This window comes from Myotis daubentonii, chromosome 10, assembly GCF_963259705.1.
Source record: "Myotis daubentonii chromosome 10, mMyoDau2.1, whole genome shotgun sequence".
Taxonomy (NCBI): domain Eukaryota; kingdom Metazoa; phylum Chordata; class Mammalia; order Chiroptera; family Vespertilionidae; genus Myotis; species Myotis daubentonii.
In genome coordinates this window covers 26,191,363-26,215,772 of record NC_081849.1, presented here as the reverse complement: position 1 = coordinate 26,215,772, position 24,410 = coordinate 26,191,363, and the positions used below count along the sequence as shown (strand labels likewise).

The window sequence follows — 24,410 nt, the reverse complement described above, 5'->3', positions numbered from 1 at the left end:
GGACTCTGAGCCTGGCTGTGGCACTCTCCCTTTATGTGAGCTGCTTATTTTCTGTAGTATTGGAAAGGTATTGCTTCTGAACAAATAGACTTGATTCAGTTTGCATTTGCTGCTCAGCTGGTGCCAAGGAGCAAAGAAATCAGCTCTATCAGGTCTGGGGAAGAGTTCAAAGGTTCGCTCAGCTTTCAGGAAACTCTTAAGTAGATTTTCTGGATCAGAATGAGTTATTGGTCCTGGCCTCAGTTGTATTTTAAAAATTCAGGTGCTAGGCAGAAAGAATTGGGACGGAGGCAGGCTTTACCTTGGTTCCAGCCTCTCTGTCAGGACCCCTTTCTTCTCTGGCACGCCTTCGCCCAGGGACTCAGTTCTTACTCTGCTCACCTTTACCGTGGGAAGCACTCGTGGTGCCCCCACCTGTTTGGGTTTGAGTCCCTGTCAGAAAGTTAACTGATAATAAGCTCAAGTATTTAGTTTAGAGTTTCTCACCCTGAAATCCAAGGAAACCATCTGAGAGGACTTCTCATCTGTGAGAATCCTATATCATAAAACCCTACTATGCAAATTGACCAAATGGCCGAATGACCAATCACTATGACGTGCACTGACCACCAGGGGGCAGACGCTCAATGCAGAAGCTGCCCTTGGTGGTCAGTGCACTCCATGGGGAGCGCTACTCAGCCAGAAGCCGGGCTCATGGCTGGCGAGGGCAGCACAGTAAGGAGCGAGGGGTCCCGGAATGCAAGAGCCCCAGACTGCGAGAGGGATGTCTGACTGCCGGCTTAGGCTAACATCCCCAGAGGGGTCCCAGACTGCAAGAGGGTGCAGGCCGGGCTGAGGGACCCTCCCCCTAACCCCCGCCCAGTGCACGAATTTCATCTAGTCTTTAATATTTGATCCTGTTCTTTGATTTCTATGAATATGTCTATGATTAATATAATAAGACTAGAGGCCCAGTGCACGAATTCATGCACAGGTAGGATCCCTCAGGGTGGCCTGCAGGGATTGGGCCAAAACCCGCAGTCCAACGCCGCCTGCAGCTCCTACCTACCACTCCCGCTCATCCTGGCCCCGCTATGCCTGCCGTGGGTTCGTGCCCAATCAGTCCCGATAGGGAGAGGCTCACGCTGCCGCAGCAGTGCTTACCAGCCATGAGCCCTGCATCTGGCACCCTCCCAAGGGGAGTGGCCTGTAGGATCGGGCTGAAACCTGCTCTCCGACATCCCCCAGGGGGTCCTGGATTGCAAGAGGGTGCAGGCCAGGCTGAGCGACCCCACGTGGAGGGACTGCAGAAGGGCTTCAGGGCATGTCTTGCCCATCTCGCTCAGTCCTGAAAGGCCAGACCCCAGCAGCAAGCTAACCTACCAGTCGTAACATCTGCCCCCTGGTGGTCAGTGCATGTTATCGCAACTGGTCGACCCGTTGACTGTCTGCCCCTGGTGGTCAGTGCACATCATAGTGAGTGGTTGAGCAGCCTTATCATATCATTAGCATATTACACTTTGATTGTTTGTTCGGTTGTTCTGCCATTCGGTCTATTTGCATGTTACCCTTTTATTATATAGGATTTTCAGTCAAGAGGATGGGCCTTACAAGTTTGAGGAACACCAAGTTAGATGTCAAAGCTTACTACCACCCCACCTTGGGTGGTGGGGGTGGGGGGGGGAGGGTTGGCAGTGTTTGCATTGTAATATGGAACTCTTAAAGGCAAAAGGACTACAAAACTGAAGGTGGTTGTCTTTGTGTGGTGTGATGGGTAGTGATTCATATTTCTCTCTCCACTGACTTTAAAGATGTCTTCACCCTAATCCCTAGGGCCCAGCACTGGGCTGGTCCCATATTAGCTCTTCAAGAATAAGTGCTTTTGGCTTGGCCGGTGTTGCTCAGTGGTTGAGTATCTACCTACGAACCAGGAGGTCACAGTTGGATTCCTGGTCAGGGCATATGCCCTGGTTTGCATGCTCAGTCCCCAGTAGGGGTCATGCAGGAGGCAAACAATCAATGATTCTCTCTCATCACTGATGTTTCTATTTCTCTCTGCCTTCCTCTTTGAAATAAATAAAAATGTATTCCTTTTATAAAAAGAAGAAGAGGTGCTTTTGAACGAATGGATTTTAAGGTCCCCAGTCAGGGATCTGGAAAAGAGGGAGCATGTGCTGTAAATCCTCAGGTGATTAGTGTAAAACTGTGAATGGAAATATTGTTTTCAGCTTTCTTTTTAGTTCGGTTTTCAAGAGAACGCTGTGTGCATAGGTGTCAGCAGTGCATGTGCTGAGCAATACCAGAGCGTTTGTTAGATTTAGTTCCTTTCCATGGGCGATGCTAGGAGAGCAAGCCTGAGCTGTGTTGTCAATACAAATGCGATGCGTTCTGTGTAGAGCCATCCAGTGGCTGTGCTGTTAGCTGTGGCATCACCTCATCGAGCACTTCCCAAGTAAGACTTACGACCTTGACAATGACTGTCACATTACACAGTCCTCAGGAGACCCAGAGGTTCCTTTGCTGGGAACATGTAGTAATTTTAAGTTACTCTCCAGGTCTTGCAAGACATCATGGTAAATTCTCGTGATAACCCTTCTGATAGCTGTGAAATTGCCTGTCTCACCGTTGCAGAAGCAGCAGTGAGACGCGCAGTCACGTGGAGCAGAAAGGTCTCAGGTGTGTAATATAGGAGTCTAAGAGGCGAGGTAGAAGGGAGAGATGCTTTATCTCAGAGAGAAGAGCTACAAACAACAGAAGAGTGTAAGACCTTTTATGGATGTTACATAGAAAAGGATAATAGTGAGGGAAAAGATATCTTGTATTTAGGGTAGATCTCATTATAAGCATGGTTAATGGTCACTGTGGGCAGGAAAGGGTCAGAGAGTACTGTCCCACTAATATCTAAATAATTTCTCTTTTTTACGTGTTCCGAATTTTGGCGTAATGCCTGTTGGAAATTAAGATATAGTGTGTGTGTGTGTGTGTGTGTGTGTGTGTGTGTGTGTGTAACTTCAAATGAAACAAGCCCATGGTAAAAACTTAAATTGTTATAGACGGCTGTCTGATAAAGAAGGAAAAGTGTCTCGTCCTCAGATCCCTTTCCAGGGGAAACAGGTATTTTTTGCAGAACATTCCTGGTTTTATGTGTACATATAGTGTACTTAGTTCTTTATAAAATATACTGTTCAAACTATTTTTTAGATTTCTGTTTTTCATACTACTTGGACCTCTTTTCACCCACATCAATACAAGTAGAATTCCTTTATTTCTAAGGTTTTAGAATAAAGCTTTACAAGTGGAGAGATTTCTGATACGAAGCTTGGAATATCTGACCAAAAAAAAAAAAAAAAACTATACAAGGGAAATAAAAACACCTAACTTAATAACTGGCTATGAAGGGTGGTTAGAGATTCATTAGAAAAACCACTTCTGAGAAATAAAAAATTCCAGCCCAGTGGCACAGTAACTTTTTATTAACTATACCTTGATTTCTGTGATTTAAAAAATTTATGGCTGTCTCTAATACACCATAAGCTCCATAAAGGTAGGGTCATGCATCCTGTTTGCTCACTGCTGTAGTCCAGCTGCTGGCCTAATGTCTGGCACAGACCTGCAGTGTTTGTGAAATGATGACATGATCAAAAAAGGGAAGCAGAATGCCACCTGCGCATGCGGGACAGTTTATTTAAATTGCCCAGGTGACGAAACTGAGGCCTGAGACAGTATCTCTAATGGGTAAGTCATATAACTTGCACAGTGGCAAGGCTGCCAATGACTCTAGGATTTCTATTCTAATTACAAAGCTAAATCAAGAAAAACGCCTAAAACTCTAATTAAGTCAAGTTTCTAAAGTTCCTGGAAGCAAACTAGAAATGCCAGCAAAAGCCCTGAATACCTGTGTGTGTCCTTTTTTTTTATCTGAGAAATAGTAAAAATGGAATGAAAAGGTAATTACAAAAGCAGTTTATTAATTTTGCCCAGGTGCCCAGGAGACACTGGGGTTTTCATGAGTGTGGTTTCTTAGAGATGGTAAGATTTGATGCTCGAGTTGAACATGGCTCTACAATTTTAATCCTTCCTGTTCTTTGTCGGGAAAGGGGAGGAGCAGAAGGAAGCAGATTTCTGAACGAGTGAAAGTCACGCATTCCTGCAGAGGGGAAAGGTGCTCCTGGTGTGTCCGTAGTGAAGGTTTATTTCTGATGAATTGGACTCTATATGTCATAAAAGTGGAATGGCTTAAATTAGAAAGAAGGTTTTGTTTCTTATTTAATAAAAGTCTCATAGAGGTTGTCCGTCAGGGCTGCGTGGTGGCCTCAGGCCAGCAGAGCCCCAGAACCTGCTGTTCGGCTCCGGCACCCTAGCCAGGGGTTTCTCTGAGGCCCAGGGTTTCTCTGAGGCGGGTTCGTGATGCAGGATGGCAGCCTGGAACAGAGAGAAAAGGACAAGGGCTGAAAAGATTCCCTGCCACCTGAGGTCAGCTCCCGTTAGCAGCCTGCTGGGACGTCCTACACAACATTTCTGCTTACTCCATCTTAACTAGAAACAAGGTGGGAATTTTGGGTTGATTGACCATATATTTAGCATAGAACTGGTGTTATCTAAGAAGGAAGGAGAGATCTTGGGATAAACTACGGGTAGGTAGCCTTTTCCACGGGGAATTTTCATTTGCCTTTGCTGTAGAACTTGAGTCAGGATTTTTGATTTGTTAGAATCTGCTAAATTAATAATTTATTGTTGATCACTAGTGATGCAGGTTTGAAGAAAATAGGGTAGAGAAAAACTATGATACACTTACGGATGTACACAATGGTCATTAACAGAAATTGAGAGATACTCAGGACAAATATCTAGCCTTTTGAGTTTATTGCTTCCACAAAACCAACAGCATTACTCAGTGTGAGAAAAAGCGATACAGTCTGATTCCATCCACTTGATCAGGTTTGTGCATAGCTGTGTAGCTAATTAGTGGAGATCCAGGCCCTGATGATGGGTTGCTAGGGAGCCGAGGGTTGTTGGCAGAAGTGGCATTGTGAGCAGGAACCTCTCTCTGGCTTCCACAAGGAGAAGCCAGGCTCCATGCCAAGTGCTGAACGTACATTGTCCCATTGATAGAGTCGCCCTCGAAGATAAGGTCCTTGTTTTATATTGAAAAAGCTAGACTCGGTTTAAATAACTCAAACCATTCCTTGGTGAGCCCTTTAGAAACAGAATACGGAATCTGATATACCATGAGTCTGAACCACTATTGGCAGTTTGCAAGTTATTCAAATATTAGCTTTGATTTTCCTGTCTCGTAGACAGCAGGGGGGAAGGAGATGAAAGGAGAGACCCAGACCGTGGATCGGGATCATGGGTGTAAGGAGTGCCAGTAACGAAAGGTTCTCTGAGATGCCAGCTCCCCTATTGCAGGGCCACTTTCTCACCGAGGCTTCTCAGATTCCTTCCTCCGCTCCGCTACACCTGTAACAGGCCTCGGAGCATACCCCAGCGCACAGGCAGCAAACTCAACTCAGCCGCCAGGCTTTCTGATGGACAGTTTCTCTGGAGAAATACTGAAACCACTAAATCAACTAAGTTTAGACCATTAGTGATTTTTTAAAATTCTATAGCTGTTACTATCGATTAAAAATTTGGCTACATTGCAGTGAGTCTCTTGATTCTGTCTGATTCTATAAAAAGAACCATGAACTCTTTGGGGCCACCTAATGCCATTCAGTAAATGACTCTTAGGGCTCTGTGCCTAGAATTGTATCCATGTTGCATTTAATTTTGGTCCCAAATGCTTAGCGCTCATCTTGGGGGAGACGTACTTACCTGAATCTAACTAATTGCATACAGGTTCTGGCAAAAGTAGGTTCACTGTTGCTCATATGGAAAGCAAAACAACAATTAGTAAATAATAATCCAAGAATAAACTCTGTTTCACATACTCACAGCTGTAAACCTACTTTTGCCCCACCCTGTATAATAACAGTTCTGGGTCGAGTGTTACAACAAAACATGTAAAGGAGTTTGCTTTGAATCTCACTACTTAACAATAGGGATGCTCTTTTAGAAATCTTCAAAAGGAAGACTTGTGGGTGGTTGTCAACACCAGACCTTTGTTTGAAATAGCTAGGCAGGTAGAGTCATACCTGTGTTTGGGTGGGTTACAGGAGGGGTGGCGAGTCGTGGTAATTCTAGATCAGCTTAGAGAAAGGAGAGTCCTCGTTCAGCCAGCCTGCTCACGTCCACGGTCAGACTTGTTCCTCCTCCCTTTGGCTCCTGCTACGCAGGAGCAGAGCTGCTTCCGCCCTTGAATGGACAGTGTGTTGGTGTTACCCTCTGAGAACCAGAATTTAAATTGTACCTCAGTGTGATGCGCGATGCAGTCATGCCCAGATCTGCATGTGAAACATTTTGTAGAAACTGACAAGAGCTAGTTAACAAATTTTTCCTGTGACCTTTGGATTTGTTCTTTCCTTCTGTGCCACAGGTCTGATCATAGTAGTTATAATAGGAAAGAAATAAGGTTCAGAACTCGAAAAGATTGCAAGAATACTGTGTGTGCATGTTTTCTTTTTATCTAATTTAGACCGTGAAAACAGATACTTTTCAATCTAGCAATAATGTGCATCTGTGCATGTGCATTTTAAAATGTGCTTTTAAAGGGAGACTTTTCAGAGTGGAAAAATGGCAACATATCACACATTTAGAAGCCTGGGCCATAGCCAGCCCAGAGAAACGTGGGAAGGATGCCCACTCTTGTTGATTCCATTTACTCCCTACACTGTCAAGAAACTTTGGTTTGGGATATCAGAATGCCAGATGGGTATACCCCCCACACCCCAGATTAGAAGTTGAAGGGAGATGGGAAAGAAATATTAGGATACCTGCACCCAAAGCCAACCACACTGTTTTGTTCATGACTCTGTGCTGTTACTTCAACTGTCTTAGCAGGTATGATAAATTGGCTCAATAAACACCAATTACACACTCCTTCCTTCTCTTCCTTTACTCTAGAAGTGAGAAAACAAAAATACTGATTTTCCCAGCCTCTTTCACAGCCAGGGTTGTGCGTGATCTATAATTCTGGCCAAAGAGATGTGAGTGAAACCTCTGGGAGGCTTCTCTTCCCTTATTTACCTTCCTCTTCCTCCTTGAGACTGTGGGCATGATAAATGGAAGTGCAGTAGCTATCTTGAGACCGTGAGGATAAAAGCCAAATGCTAAGGGCAGTTGAGAAGGCATACAGAAAAGGGCCTATTTATTTGATGATATCCTTGGCACCTCCATCAGCTCTGGGTTTCCAACATCTAGACTTCTTATTACGTGAGAAAAATAAACCATTTTCTCGTTTAAGCCACTATTTGTAGCTTTAAATGTTATTGTATTGTTACTGCTGTTGAACACAGTCTTGAGTGATATTCATTTCCTTTTTACGTGGTAGAGCAGACTGGCCTGTTTGTCAATTTGTAGGAGGCATGTCATAAATATAGTATCCCATTTCCTCTGTATTATTGCATCTATTTTAGACTTGTCTCTGTCCCATCCTGTTTTATTTTTTTAAATATATTTTATTGATTTTTCACAGAGAGGAAGGGAGAGAGATAGAGAGCTAGAAACATCGATGAGAGAGAAACATCGATCAGCTGCCTCCTGCACATCTCCCACTGGGGATATGCCCGCAACCCAGGTACATACCCTTGACCGGAATCGAACCCGGGACCTCTCAGTCCGCAGGCCGATGCTCTATCCACTGAGCCAAACCGGTTTCGGCCCATCCTGTTTTAAATAAAAGCAAAAGTTGGAATGCAGCTTAGCATTAATGGTGTCACTCTAACATCATTTCAGTTAAGTTTGTGTGTCACATGCTTTGCTGGGTGCTCTGAGTATAATGGTGAGTGTGATGAGAGCCTTGCTTTTAGGGGTCTTGTGGGCGAGTTGGGGAGACCACACATACATGCACGCTGGTTGAGTGCTTGGGTAAAAGTCCATGGTGCTGTGAAAATGCAGAGAAAGGGTATGAGCCAGTTAGCTTTTACTGTATAACAAACTACTCCAAACTCAGTGGTTTAGAACAGCCACCGTTGCCTTACCTCAAGAGTCTGCAGGTCACCACCTTGGGCTGCTGGCAGCTGGGCACTTCCGGCCTCGGCAGGGCTCACTCGCGCTGAGTTGGCGAGGTGTGGGTGGTCTAGGCTGGCCTCACCCATCCAGGGTGGTTTGTAGTCTCTCCTTTAGCATGAGCTGGTTCTGAGTCCAAGATCTCTACTCCTTCTGAACTCCAGTAACACAACTTTTAAGTTAGCATTTGTGCCCTTTGTTATAATTATTTTTCCTTTATATCCGATGGAAAGCTCCATGAGGATCTAACTCCCCAAGATGAATATTATTGGGATAGTAAGGGTTTGATTTTGTTGAATAAGTAAAGGCTTAAATGAATTACACTTTGTCTATGTTCAGATCTTTAGCATATTGTGTTTATTCCCTTAGTTATGTGGTGTTGCCTGCTGGAGACTTTTCTTTGTTAGAAAGATTTATACACTGAGGGCAACAGGCCACCGAGGTGGAAATATGGAACATAAATAAAAACCAAAATTTTAAGTTGAGAAAGTATATGCTAAGTTTGCAGGCAACGCAGGAGCAGGTATCTGTGTGACATCCCAGGAGAAAGTTTGGCAGAATGTAATAATTTTACCTGCGTCTGGCATTACACAGCAGAGGGGAGCTCACCGATTTATATCATGGGGGAACTCTTGCCTTTGTTCATCATTCTTGTTAAAAAGCTTAATATTCGTTACTGATCATTTCGAATTTGCACCCAGAATTGAATCGCCCAAATTAGTTCTTTTTCTTTGAAATGATTTTATTTTGATGTTGATCTTCCTCTGCAAAATCACGTAACAGGTCTCACAGCTTTCCGGCCTATCAAACTGGATGCCTACAGCAACTACGGCAGAGAAAAGAGCTCTAGTGTCACCCCCATTTTACAGGCTAGGAACACCGGGAAGGAAACGGGGAGGTTGGAGGACCTAGTGAGGTTGCAGAACAGAACCACAAGGCACATCCTTCAACCTAGCGCTGGCTCTGTCTGGACATTACAGTTTCAATGCTTAAAATAATTGGAAGTGTTAATCAAGATGTAATTGCTTTGCCAGCATGTTAATAGGTAGTTCAGTAACATAACACTCACTTGACAGTTCATCATAGTCGTGTGGGGAGTTTCTCATCAGGGTCAGTAGCGACTAGTAAGTGCCTTTTTACTGCCCTCTTTGTTAGAAGGGTTCAAAGCAAAGCTTAAACCAAACATGGCAAAAGAGCCTTCTTGGCTGGTGTGTGTTTTGAAGGAAAGCAAAATCTTGTGAGTGGAACTGATAGGAAGTGTGACACAGCCTAGAGTTAAAATACCTGAGAAGACAAATGGCTTTTTGATCTCTTGAGACTACAGATGAATTCAAACCCCTCTGTATATACACCGGTGCAGCTGATCACTCAAATTGCGATTTTAAAAAAATGCAGAAGCAGGACACTTAGAATATTGTCTTCATGTCAGAAATGCACCTTCGTGCTTGAAAATGATAAAAAATTACAATCGATCCTTACAACTGTTCTGTTCATCTTTATTGATCAGGTGCAAGAAAGATAAATCGCAGCCCAAATAAGATTATAGTAAATGTTAGCATCGGCGGGAACTGGAGGTTGATAGAGAGCCATTCATCATCTCAAATGGTGACCTGTCCATTCTGCAGCCACCCCGAGTCGGCTGTCTAATCACATACCTATTGATTTTATCTACATCCAACCAACCTGGATGTGACTGTCATTGGACAACCCAGATTGTTAAATGCAAAGGGGTCACTGGTGTGAAGAGGATTTCATTTTCATTTTCTCACCAACCAACAATGATTTATGAAAAAATAAACTACCCCCAGTCATGCATGTGAAGCCTGAGTGATTAGAGAATGAAGGTGCACAATAGACCGCTGCATTGTGTTCGTTCGTACGCCGTGCCTTTGGCAGGATGTTTCATTGAGTCTGAAGGCTCCTGGGGTCATCGAGGCCACCCCCTGCAGACAGGCTGCAAAGTAGCCAGCCAGAGTGGATAATTTTTAATCTTGCTTCCCCAGGAAAGGCATTACTTTGCTATTACAACTTGATTTATGTTGCTTATGTGTTCATTCATGGAATAATGGAAACATGTTTTGGTATAAAAATTATGTCAATCCATCCCTTCATTCTTACTGATTAATTTGTTATAAATGTTGATGCTCTTGTGGTCACCTGGAGGTGATTGAACACATTCTACTCCATAGAGAATCCATCTTGAAGACACAAATACAGTGTAAAAGGAAATGATCTTTAATATCCCAGGTGGAACACTGGAATAATAGGCCAGCGTGGTAGGTGTGAATTTCATTATTCAGTCTCAAGCATCTTTTGATCTTACAGTGATCGATTCCAAATAAGGGAGAACTAAATAATCCTTCAAACCTATGTTAGGAGTCTTATCAGAGAGATCAAATAATGATGAATTATAACTATGAGAGTTTACTCTGTAATTTCAGCCTAGATACCCGCAACTGGATACTGGTACATGGAATTTTATAAGAGTCCATTCCACTTGTGCAAGAAGTCTTTCTCCTACTGCTTGAGTGGCTGAAGCAAGAGCTCATGTATTTTTTGTCATTGTACATCTTGCATACGTTTTGTCCTCTTGAAAAGTGAAAACTCTGCTATCAATCTTTATCCACAGAGCTCAGAGTTCTACAAAGTCACCACTGAACAATATCAGAAAGCTGCTGAGGAGGTGGAAGCAAAGTTCAAGTAAGTTTTTTAAAGTATTATAATTACTCTTCTTGACAAGATGAAAGGACAACTTCATTGCTTTTTGAATAGGAGATCGTTTGGTGTGTAGCCCTCTGGATAACTTGGAAGTAGGTGGGTTGAGATGGACCCCTGTTATCTGCTGTAGTGGAATCCAAATACAAGGACAAGACATTTGATAAAAGCTTGTTACCAACTCAATTTTATGAACTAAGGGGAAATAAAAAGCCATAGTAATAGAATTTTCTTTGTGGTGATATATGATAGGCTACCCTTGTTAATGAAGGCAATATTAAATTGCCATTTCTATTAATAAAAACATAGAAACCATTCACTTTTGCATAATAAAATGATGGGCATGTCCAAATTGGTGTATCCCCTTTTCTCATGTTTAAGCTGCTTCATTTCCTCACATGTACCTTGAAAGCATTTAAATCACAGACTTTACCTTACCCTTGATTATGAAGGGGATGTTAAATTGCTACCTCCATTAAGGTTCTGTAATTGATGGATCAAAGTGTCTGTGACCCATAGCTCTGTATTTTTCCTCTGCTGCCAGGTTTCACATTAAGTAAGAAGGCATCATTCAGAATTTTCCCGAGTGTATAACTAGTGCTATTGTGTAACCTCTGTTGGTAGCAAAGCAAAAAAAAAAAAAAAAAGGTGTTGTGACAGGTTTAGTTGAAAGATGGCATTGGGCTCTGACCTCCTTCCTTGCACATGTTTCTGAGCATTTGATAAAATGATTAAACCACAAAGTGGAACGTTATTGCTTTTTGCTATCATGTAATTTGTGTAATAATGTTATTTTAATATTGATTAAAAATGTTTTTTAAAGATGGTTTGAGGTATATTTAAATACACAGAAACCTCCATTCTTCATTAGTGAATTATTTAGGGGCTGGAGGAAGAGACCTTCTAAGAATGGCGCATAAATCTCACTCTTAAAGGGTTAATGTGCTATCTTCAGAATTTAGACATAGAATTGCATGTAGACTTGATTTTAGAAGGTACACCATACAGGTATTTTTATGATTTTATCTTCCCCCCTAATGATAAAGCAACATTGTTTAACCTTTTTGTCTCAATACTATGAGAACCTTTGACTTGGTACCCTGGCTGTTTCCTCAATACAAGATAATAGTTATACAAATAACAAAAACTTGAGGTAAATCAAAGGAAATCACTTCTGACTAGGACGATCTAGGAAGTCATCATAAAGAAGATAGTTTAGATGAGGCTTGAAGTAGAGCTTTGGTGGAATGGAAAGGTATTCAGAAGAAAAATCCACAGTTGATGCGGATCTTAGGTAAGATCCTCACAAGATAAAGTTGGAAAGGTTGATAGGGTCAATCATTAGTTGTTGGGCTCAGAAGTGGGTCTTAATTTAGCAAGAAGTCTTTGACCTGGTGAGTACCTTGATATCTGTGCTTTTTTAGGAATATTAGTGAATGTGAGCTTTGATTAGAGGCATGAGAAACAAGAGCCGGAAGTACTAGGTGAGAGGTCTCTATAAGTGAGAAGAAAAGAGACTAATGCAAAAAAACTCACTGAAAGATTAGACATGAATCAGTGATTGATTGGTGAGTTTGCCAGGGCTGCCATAGCCAAGTACTGCAGGCTGAGTGGCTTAAACAATGGACTTTACTTCCTCACAGTCTGGGGGTAGAATTTCAAGGTCAAGGTGCCAGCAGGTTGGTTTGTTCTGAGGCTTCTCTCCTGGGCAGGTAGATGGCTGTTTCCTCCTTGTCTTCACATGGTCTTCCCTCTCTGCATCCGTCTCCTAATTGCCCTCTCTTTTTATAAATCTCATTTGATTAGGGTTCATTCTATTGACTTCATTTTAACTTAATGACTTTCATCCAAATATGCTTTCTAGCATACCATGCATCAGGACTTCAATGTATGAATTGAGAGGGAGGGGACACAGTTCAGCCCATTCACCTGGAGAGAAGGGGCAAAGGAGAGTCTAGCTGGATTTTCAGAGAGAGGTAAAACTGGTTTCAGTGGAGAAGACACTCTTCTCCCATGTCATTTACGCTGGGCTCCTACTGGAGAATGAAAAGCTGCATGGCGCACAAAAATAATGTCATGAGGACTTACCTTCTGCAAGACAACATGGCCTGTCGCTTAGACTTAGTTTTAAGCAGAGCCTCAACAACATTCTCTCTTATCTTTCTAACAGATTATTCTTTATTATGTCCTACTCTCTTCTGGCATAGTGAAGAATTTAGCCTTTTCCAAAGAAGGTCTTAGTACCCAGCTCCTGGGAGGTAACCTATAAAACCTTGGAATTTCCCAAGTGATAGAAGTGTCTTCTTATTCCTGATGGGCCCCTCAGGCCATGTGCTATCAGCCTGGCCTCTGGGGAATTGCTGTTGGAACCTGAATTCAATCACGTGGGCAGTCAATTTAATAAGCCTATGTTAAAGAGGCCCGAATGAAAGACACTGAAGGGTAGTTGAACTTCTCTTGCTGATGCTATGCTGCATATTGTCAGTTCTCCATACCAGGGAGATAGCGATTCTTTGGAACAATGGAAACTGCTTTTGGAACCCTCCCAGACTCTGTCCTCTGTATCTCTTCCCTTGGTTGTTTCTCTGTATCATTTTCCATAAGTCATAACTGTGCATTTAATGACTTTCTGTGAGATCTGTGAATCCTCTTAGCCAGTAGTCGAAGGTTAGGGTGGTTTGGGGAACCCCTTGAATTTGCAGATGATGTAAGAAGTGCAAACAGCCCTGGCTGGTTTGGCTCAGTTGATAGAGTGAGGGCACATGTCCGGGTTGCGGGCTCAATCCCTTCTCTCTCATCATTGATGTTTTTGTCTCTCTCTCCCTCTTTCTTCCCCTCTGGAATCAATTTAAAAAAAAATACTTTTAAAAAAAGTGAGAACAGTTGGGGACCATACCCTCAGACTTTGTAGTTGGCTAACTCTAATACAAACAAAAACCCAGGTTTTATATACTGTGAAGGACTTTTAAGAGCTAGTTTTGCGGAGTAGCTTTCATTATATAATTGTTTTTCCAGCTTCTGCCTGCTAGACTGAGCTTCCTAGAAGATTGTATTTTGATTTGCAGTGATTTCACTAGCTTCACACCTAGGAAGTTGTGGTGCTTGGGCTGTAAAGATGTATCTACGCTCTTCGAAGGCACAGAGTTTGCTCAGGGAACTATGTTTCTCCTCAGAAAGTTGGCCATCTCAGATAATCATCTCAGATCACCACGACAAGGTCAGTCTCTCACAGGGCAGTGCACTGGAGTCCGTCCGCTGCATGACTGCAGCAGTTCCTCTGAGGGGCGAGCTGGGAAGGACTTTGAGGAGGATTTAGTTCAGCCTTGTCTGATGGAGGGGTTCCTTTGGGTGCATCTTGGTTACAGGAGCTGGAAGCTTTTTAAATTGCAGCTACAAGGGTGATGTTATACACCTGATAGGGGGTCACACAAAATCTCTGTAAAGAGCAAGAAAGCTGGGAGCATTTAAGGCTGTGCATGGTGAACCCCAGTCACATTGATGCATCCTGCCATGAGAGCTAATGTGGTTATTCTAGGGATGCTTAAATATTAACTCACACTCAGGCCCTCCGTTTATAGTTTTGGCAGTAAACCATTGAAACACTGTAGATTTAAGGGGATGGATTTTTTTCCTTCTTTATCAGTACCTCATTCCTTCTTAGAGCTCCTGTGTGGCTCGTTCTCTGCCGAGTTCTGAATGCACAGCTGTGAGGAGTCAGGACGCCTTGCTAGCAGGGAACGTAGAGTTCACCAGCGGCAACAAGAGGAAGGCGGAGTTTAATTAAACAGAGCTTTTTACTGACACAAAGTTAGGTCTGCTGTGATGGGCTAAATACATCCCTAATATTTACCTTTTTCCCCCAGGGGGAATTGAACAATTTGGAGATAAAGAATCTGTACTGTTTATTTGCCTGCAAGAACTTTTTGCCCACAGTAGCTTTAAAATTTTAGCTTATAAGACTCAAATTACTGAGCAAATCCAGCATAGTTTACATCTAATTTTTATTCAACAGTTAACCTTTTCCTTTCCCAATCCGACCAGAACAGTCTTTATTAGCACTTTATATCACCTTTACCACCCTTTGTTATTATCTGTTAATTAGAGCAACTTATGGTGCTAGTTACTCGTTACAGTGATGGTATCAGGTTATAGCACAGCCTACTGAAAATTTTGTTCTGTACTAATCCTTATTTTCTACCTTATAGGTGATTAATAAATAAAATGTCATAATGATGTTACATTGATAGTGCTTAGCACAGGTCTTGCACAGGTAAATGCCCAATAAATATTAGATTATTTTTATTATATTACATATTATAGGATAATATTCAGTTATAATATTATATCCAACTCAACTTATGAAACTGTGCACCATAGGAGAAATTTCTGTATTTGTTTCCAAACAAAATCTAGAAGGTGTTGGCCCGCCCCCTCTCCCCTGAAACAACAATGACACAACGTTAGAAAGAGTGCTCATCCTTAGGGAGCTCACAGTCCAGGGGGTGGCAGCACCTGCAGCACTCGTGACAGGATGGCACTGTGGGGCATGTGTCACAGCAGGATGGACAGTGCCCCGGCCTGCTTCCTGGGCTGCCTCAGAACCCCCTCTCCGGTTGGAGTAGAGCCCGCACCACGCCTGCAACAGACAGTGTTGTCACCAGTGTCACATGCATGCAATTTTTAAAATTTTTTATTGAAGAGTTTTATTCTGTCTCAGAGCAAAAACCTTGCTTTAATACTGTAAGGTGCATTGCAGGTGTGCCATGCCACAAGTTATTATTGAGGCACCAAATGCCGTAGTTGGTGATCAGAGGGCTTGGAAAAATGCATGAGTTTTTACCATTTAGCGCGTGTAACACTGATATTTACAGGTTTTCTTGTTGAAACAGGCCCAGGGCATCTCAGGCGGTGCATAAGTATTGCCATAGCACTTGTTTTGATGTTCAGGTGCCTCAGAAATGTGTTCAATGTCATGATTTTGTGGGTCCTCCAAAGGTTTTGTTGTTAACATGCAAGCAAACAGTATTAAACAACATTCTCTAAATTATGGCTGCCAAGTACTGAAACTTAGTAATGAAATCAAATTACAAAAAAATTTCATGTAGAGCTGTACAAAATTCGTAAAATTAAAAATTTATAAAAACCAATATTAACTAAATATAAGGCAATATCAAAGGAGTGTGGAATATTTTTTAAGTATATTTTATTGATTTTTTACAGAGAGGAAGGGAGAGGGATAGAGAGTTAAAAACATTGATGAGAGAGAAATATCGATCAGCTGCCTTCTGACCACCCCCTGCTGGGGATGTGCCCGCAACCAAGGTACATGCGCTTGATCAGAATTGAACCTGGGACCGTTCAGTCCACAGGCTGACGCTCTATCCACTGAGCCAAACCAGTCAGGGCAGGAGTGTGGAATATTTTAAAGGCAGTGTAAACCTTGTGAAGACAATGTAATATCAAACAAATGAAAAGCATTATAAAGACACTTTGTATTCATTCCCATGCTGTTCTTTAGGCCAGTTTCTACCTTTCAGAAAGAAAGAAAAAAATACATTCTGGGAAGTGGCATGGTGCTTTCATTAGAGGTACATGTTTCCACCTTGCTTCTGTTTCTCCGAAGGATGAAGCGCTTGGAAAGCAGTGTGGTTCTATGCAATCGTAGGTGGAAGGCTGGGGACATTCCTGTGTGCCAGGTTATAGAAGGCACTTTCACGTTCATCCTTGCAAAAAGTGGTCGAAACCTGACTTAAAATTGTATGTTCTGGGCTATCCTTATAAGGTCTTAAAAGATTAATTACCCTGTGGAAGAAGTTTAGGCATTTTAGACTATCTGAGGAATGCTATGCAAAACTCCTACAGATAAAATGGATTTTGTAAGTATTATATACATTCAAAAGCTTTCCTTAAACTGTAAAATTCTTGGTGTTACTAGAGTTTCACTTTGGCAATACTGTTTTGTTTCTCTTTGGGGTGTGTGATTGTAATAGCTGTGCAGTAACTCCTCACTTAGTATCACTGATAGGTTCTCGGACTTTAAGCAAAATACTGTATAACAAAACCGATTTTTACCATAGGCTAATTGATAAAAATGAGAGGTAAGTTCCGATGGCATGTTTCTGTTCACCAAACTTCTAAAACTAAAAACGAAACCAACCTTCTAAAGACCCCAAACACTTCTAATATTAAACATTTCAAATAAATGTGACCTGTGCATTTAAGAAAGATGAATAAACACACGTAAGATAATGATTTTCCAACCTGTTGATTCCAGTTCAGGGTTATGGGTGGCCAGAGCCCATCCTGGCAGCGCCGGGTGCAGATTGGGACCCAGCCCTGGATGGGATGCCCTTCCATGCAGGGCGCTCACTTTCCCCACCCCCAGTGACTCAACACACCTCACATGCACATCTCAGGGATGTGGGAGGAAACCAGAGTCCCGGGAGAAAACCCACATAGACATGGGGAGAAGGTACAAACTCCACACAGACAGTGGTTCCAACCGGGAATCTTTTTTTCTCTCATGATTATAACAAAAACACTGTGAAGAAAGTGCCATTATTCGAGGGCCAACTGTACTACAAATGAATTAGTGAAGCTGAGGGTGACACGCCAACGGTATCAGCAGGTGTTTCTCATGTTCTCTATAATTATACATGTGGATCATGGACAATTTTAAGCAACGGTGTTTAAAGATCCTGCTTAATTGGCTGTAAAATAATTAAATAAGCTTTTGACTGGCAAATTTATAATTCTGTTAGATGCATAAGCCAGCGTGCCTGCATGTCAATGTGACTTCAGTTTGAAAATATTAGATTAATAGAACTAATTGTACTGCAAGTACAAAGTTTACTCTGATTAATCGTCTCGGAACTCTTCTAGAAGTTTAGGCAAGTAAATTTATGTGACTTACCTTTATGCTTAAACTTTTAATTAAAACTTATTTCAAAAGTTTGAGCTTTTCGGGCTCTCTATGCTTCTCTCTCCAGTTTTTCCAAAGTTGAGCTCCTGCAATTTTTCAGTGACTCCAGCTGCCTTATTGAATATCTTGGCTTATCAAAAGGATGAAAATTATATACTGTTGTACATGTATTTGTATCTGTAGCCGACAGGTACCCTGCACATCATCTCTAACACTTATTGATGTCTATTTATAACCTACTTTATGCTGCGTGAATGGCTATGGTATACCAAATGTACATGATAAATGTTTTATCTCTGATTCTCATTGATCAGCTTCTAAATGATCGAATGGTTTATCTCAGTAAGACACTAATTCACATTGATCAGATTCTAAATGACCAAGTTGACTTGGTTTCTGCTGAACACAAATTGTATTAAAACAACATTACTTGAACATGCTGCCTTTTCTAATGCAGGAGTTATGTTACCAGCAGTTACATTATAACTGGAGTTATTGCATTATAAAGATGTCTCCTTCATAATGAAAAGTTTACACAAGGAGAAAAGAATGTGATATTACAGGAGGAACAGGGCTTCGGGCAAGGATTGGGGCTTTTACTAATTAAATTCTACATTTGTACTGGGCCTTTCTTCCTCCTTTTTTAATTTGAAAGACTGCGAGCAGGAACTATAGCAGCTGCAGTGCAGGCATTGTATTCCCTGTGGTCCTTGGAGCCAGGTAGCATCGTGCTTAATTTAGTAAGAGACTTAGTTATTGAAAAGGCAGAATTCTGGGTAAAGTCAACAGACCTATACCCGCCATGCTTACGCTTGGTTACAATAGCCTATTGAGAAGTTCCAGGCTATTTGTTGTTGTGATTTTGTTTTTTGAACATCAGCTCACTGATGTCAACTGCTACAGTTTCAGGTACCCTCTAGAGTTGGTCCTGTGTGTTGCTGGAGGAAGGTTGCAATTCTGAAAAGGAAAAGCAGTGTTTAGGAGCTAACACTATACTTTGTATAGGAAGCTAATGGCAACGCCACATTCAGCTGAAACATGGCCTGGGTTCTTTAGAACAGTCCCATTCCGGGCAGGTATTTATTACATCGTTGACCTTGTCCCTTTCATCTGTAACATGTAAATTGTAACTGCCACTCTCTTCAGGGCATTCAAGCTGAGAAGGTTTAAAAGTTATAAAACAAACAAAAAATCAGTTGTCATTGATCCTCATGTAAAAAAAAATGATGTGAAATATTAGTTTCATTCAATTCTAAGACACTGGCTGCCATTTCAAGAATGTTCTAGATGGCATGGCAACCCCTTCTCTACCTCACTTGTCAAGTAAATCAGGGCATATGTAGAGAGTAGGCTGCCACCTTCCTGGTGCCCACATCCCAACTACCTCACCAGTACTGGACAATATTACTTATGATAGGCATGTATAACTGGTTAGTGCTGTGAAGAAAAGAAACTTTAGGTAATTAGTGTGGTTCTTTTTTCCCTCTTTAAGATTGGAGCCCTTCTAATCAGATCTAACTAGTCATTTTGTCTCATTTTCAATCCTTGGGTCAAATCAATAATAATAGTCTACATATTACTCTTTCTCTAAGGTAGCAGAAGTAAATGCCAAGAAACATGAGCAGCTCTTGGGAGTCAGGTTTCCATCTGCATCGTTTCTCTACTCCTACCTGTTCCTCACAGCATTCCTCTCTATCCAGAGGTGTCTGCAGGAAGGGACGGGGCAGGTTGTCAGCTTTGATTGGAACATAGGGCTCACAAGAGCAGGATCAGGGTTGTAAGCCATAGACAGTATTGTCCGTTTCACAAAGAGAACACACACTACACCCATCGCGTGAACATCTGTGGTTGGTCACAAGGTAAGGGGATCCCCGTGGAAAGGTCCTCGTTCCTTCAGCAGTGAAGGAACCTCATGCCTCCAGGGATAGTCAGAGTGGTCACATCCTGTCATAAATGCATGACCCAGAATTCTTTTCTCTGTCCCAGCCAGGGCAGCAAGGCTTTGGGTTGCCCTGGGCATCTTCTTTACCTAATATAATCTATTTGTTAGTTACATGTAAAGTATCAAAACCAGTCTTGTTGCAGCCCTTAGGTTTGTGGCCATAAGCACCTGAATTCATGATTTGTTCCCTGTGAGATAACAAGTCATTCTGTTTTCCCCTGCAGGAACATTAGCATTGAACTTTCTTCCTTAATCAATACAATCCATTAAGCATCTAGCATACCCTACATGGTTATATGAAATATTAATTACACACTGCTAGTTAGATAAATGAAGACTCTGCCAGAATGCTAGCTTGTTTCTTTTCTTGTATTATAATATCTTAAAGGAGAACATTTTGAGTTCTAGGGTGCATGGAATTTTGGAATTCGTTTATTAAATCTTGCTTATTTGAGTAATTAACTAACTCCATAACTCCTGGTTCCTAAAAGATATTTCTAACTGGACTGCTGAGTTTTTTTCCTCTGGATAGAGTTCATTTACTTTTTAAAGGATCCAGTTGGAAATAATTTCTTTGATTTTCCTTTGATGTTTTCAAAGATGAGAAAAAATTATTTGGCTTTTTAAATGCCACTCGGCTACAGGTAGAAAGCAGTGGAGCTTGTAGGAAGGCCAACGAGACTTAATTATTGTCTGACTGATCCGCCTCATTCTTAGATGTCCAGGAAGACTTCTAGGAGGTGGGCTTTTAATTCTCTCTTTGTACCAAATTTACAGAGTGAACCATCTTACGTCTTGAGCGTGGTTAAAAATTGGGTCAAGTTATCTACGCATAGGAATGGTAGCTCTTAGGATAGTCTCTGGGAAGTTGTATGGGTTCAGCTGTACTGTGATATCTTTTTTATGTTTTATCACTCCACAGTTGGATAAGCCTATTCCTAATGTGTTGCCTCTCCCTGCTTCCAACCAGATAATTAACTTATAGATAAATGTATGTGGTTGTCCACTCATGCAACTAGGTGGTAAAACCAAGTACTAAAATTGAAACCAAACTTTCAGAAAAGTTGTATTTAAAACCTATTTCTGCTGCTCATTTGAGTGTATTATTACCAAATCTCTCTCATGGATTCAGTCTATCAAGGATTCCTAGGTCTGGCTCTTGATTTTTCTTAAGTGTAAGCAAACAAAATACAAGAACTGATAACTTGAGCCTTATCATCATTAAAACATTCTGCTCATCTTAAGACACTCTTAAGAAAAGTTTAAAAATGGGCAAAAGACTTGAACAGACCCTGTTAATATTATTAGTTATCAAGGAAATGTGAATGAAAACCATTGGAATGGTGGAAATCCAAAACAACTGCCAATAATGGTTGTCCAAAAGGATGTGGAGAAACCAGCATTCTCATGTTTTTCTGGTGTGGGTATAAATGCCTTGGAAAAACATGGTCATTTTCATATAAATGTGAACACATTTGCTCTATGACCCGGCAGTTCCAGTCCTTGGTATTTGCCCAAGAGGAGAAAGTACACATCCACTAAAAGATTGGCACACGGGAGCAGCAGGCTCTCTCCATTGCGGGCCTTGAAGAAGCAAAGTGCCAGGAGATCAACGCCTTCAAGGAAATGAGTTCTGCCCCGTGAGCCTGGGAGGAGACCCTGGGCAGAGGCCCAGCTGACTTGGGGGAGCTCTGAGATAATAAATGGGTGTGTTCTTAAGGTGCTTAAAAAAAAAAAAGATTTGTACACATATGTTCATATCCGTTTTATTCATAGCAGTCAAACACTAGACACAACCCAGGTGGCCATCAATAAGAGAATGGACAAATGTGGGACATTCAGACAGTAGAATCCTGTTTAGCAATTTAAAAACACACACACACCAAAAATTATTGATGCTTGTAACAACATGGGTGCATCTCAGAGACAGGTATGCAAAGAGGAGCCAGGCAGAAAACAAGCCTATTTGACCCCATTCATATGAAGTTCAAAATAGGGACAATTAGTTTATCCTAGTAGAAAGCAGAAAGTGGTTGATGGGGAGAGGGGTCTTGACTGGAAAGGGGCACAAGCAAGCTCTCTGCGGTGTTGGGACTGTTTGTTTTCTGGGTGATAGTTACACAGGTATATATCATTTTTACTACAATACAAACACTTAAGTTTGTGTGTTTTTTAAATATTAATTATACTTAAGACACCCTGAATTTATTGTTAATTTTAACTAGGAGAAAATGCCCCAAATATTGGGAATACCCAACTCCTAACTGTCCTAGGTAAAATAAGTTTCCTCAGTTTAATCGCAGTCTTAAGAAAATTATGACTTCTAATCCTATCCACAATCAGATTTTTCATTAGAATTTGAATCCCTTATCTTAATGTCAGGGCTATTCATTCAAGTGTGTTTCATTGCTATAGAAATAGGATTAATCCTTGCTTTATTTCTTTTTTCAAGAATTAGTCTTTTTTCCTGCCTTATTAAATTAGGTTTGCCTGTTATATTCTTCTTCTCATTAGCCTAAAGTCTTGTAGATAGGCCTGGTTACATTGTGAAAGTTATTTTTTATAAACAGATTTTAAAGGCAGTATTTGTAAATGAAACATGTGCACAGTAACTCTGGGACTTTTTAATGTAATCTTAGGCAGCAGTTTGTACATGCTATGTATTGAATCCTGGCCAAATGCTTGAAAACGTGTAAAAGCTCGCATCTTGGCCCTTCCCTACATGTTGAAACGAAAGCACACATGTTCCCATGTTCCAGTGCCACCAAGCACACCCAGCTTGCTCACATGGCTGCCGGTGCTGTTTCCCGTGCCTCCTCGTTCGGTGGCCAGCAATTAGATTGTGTGTTCCTTTTGTGAGTGTGTGTGTAAATGCTGTGCATCTGCTGCATCCCTTGAAAATGGATAGATGTGCTCTTTAAGGGGAATCCTTGCTCCTGGCTCCTTTCAGAGTCACCCGCCACCCTCTCTGGATGAAGCTGGCGAGAAACACTGTGCAGTGACACATCTGGCTTTGTGCTCCCTTCTCTGTGTTAAACATGCTCTGGAGGTGTCTTATAAGTACAAAGAAGTCAGTTATTTGCCAATTACTGTCTTAACACCAGAAAGACTGAGGGCTGCTGTTGTGCACTGGGGGGGTGTGTGCGTGCGTGTGTGTGTGTGTGTGCTGCCCTTTGCTCTCTACCTTGTTCTCTGTGCTTCTGAGATTACACAAATACTTATTTATTTGGGAGGCAGATCCCACTATGGAAACTCTGAAGTCCACCAGCCGCACAGGCGTATATCTCAACAAAGCTGCCCATGTGAGGGGCGCGTTCAGCGTGGTTTCTGATTGGGATTTTGAGGGGAGCATACACCTGTTTCTGCTTTCAGGATGAAAAATGAGTTGCCAATTACTGTCGACATGTTCAGACATGACACTTCATATGGTAGAAGCTTGCTCAGCCTGCTTTATGCTGGGCCCCCAACTATGAAACCATCGGTTCTGAAAAGGGGGTGTGTTGGCAAGGAGGAGAGGGAAGAAGGGGAGCCACCCTCGCTCCGTGCGGCCATGGGAAGGAGGTCACTGCCTCTCACCTCTGTTTCCCGGCAGAGCTCTTGAACAAGATGAAATGATCAAAGCCGGGTGCCAGCGCATCCTCGCAGTCTCATTACTTTGCAAGCTGCACGCCCAGATGCTGCTGTTCCGCATCAGGCCTCACTGACTTACATTCATAACACCTCCATTACAGCTCATTTGGTACCACCCGGAATTAACCACTTCTTCCCTTTTCCTGGTGGTGTTTCTCCAATACAAAAGATGCGAACGGAAAGCTGAACACAACATTGCTGGGTGTAGAAGGCGTCTTGCAGGCATCCCAGTTCATTGACAAGAAGCAGGAATCAAATGTTTTGTCACTACTTAAATCATTTGTGGTTTTCATTTGGTTGTGTGAGTGTTGGTTTGGAAGTATTTTCGAAGTCTTGGAATTTGAAATATTGGGTTTTGCCAGCAGACCAGTTTCATCGACACCCCAGTCCTGGGAGTTCTTTGCAATTAGTGGACTGACACGTCCTCATTTGTTGGTTTCTTCCACCAGTGAAGAGCTCACTGACATTTATTTCAGAAGGTGTTAATGCGACAACTTTGCTTAGGAGAACTTAATCATCGTCAGTATCAACACAACTATCCATCAAAGGTCTCCGATGCTTCATGCTCTATGAGCACTGGGAGCAGAAATCTGAGTCTGAGTCCCAGTCCTCAGTGGCCTTATATTGTGGAGATCATTAGCTCTACTGTGGAGGGTCAGAACCTCATACAAGAATTATAACTTTAATATTTGTTCAAGAAAAATTGTTGAATATCTCACATACGTTCAGGTGGTTTCCATAAACTGAAATACAGAGAGATGAAGAAAGCATGATGCATATACATGGGAGACAGATTAATACACACGTGACTAAAATGTGGTAAATGCTAATATAAGGGTGAAAACAAGATGCTGCAGGAATAGGGAGGGGAATCTGGATTGCAGGAAGAGGTGACTGGTGCAGGCTGTCTTCTCACCTAGAAGTTTTGTGAAGATGAGAAGAAGGAGGATGGTTTTCATGCTAGCAATGGCTGGAATGGATGTGGGCAGAGGTGGGACAGACTCTGAGGCCATCAAGGAAGGTTAGGGCCAGACTTTCAATGCCGTGTCTTGGAAGGCAGAGTTAGTAGAGTTGTGAAGATTCAACCACAAGTTCTACCTACTTGGGAATATTTTT

At 41.9% G+C, this 24,410-nt stretch overlaps 1 protein-coding gene across 2 annotated transcripts in view; it reads left to right on the top strand.

The window, feature by feature from the left end:
• The window catches only part of CHCHD3 (coiled-coil-helix-coiled-coil-helix domain containing 3), a 272,956-nt gene that overhangs the window by 209,222 nt on the left and 39,324 nt on the right, over positions 1–24,410 (top strand). For both annotated transcript variants that reach the window (XM_059711819.1, XM_059711820.1), the window contains one exon: positions 10,715–10,785. In XM_059711819.1, coding sequence (XP_059567802.1) covers positions 10,715–10,785 — 71 coding nt within the window. The remainder of the gene's footprint in view (positions 1–10,714; positions 10,786–24,410) is intronic.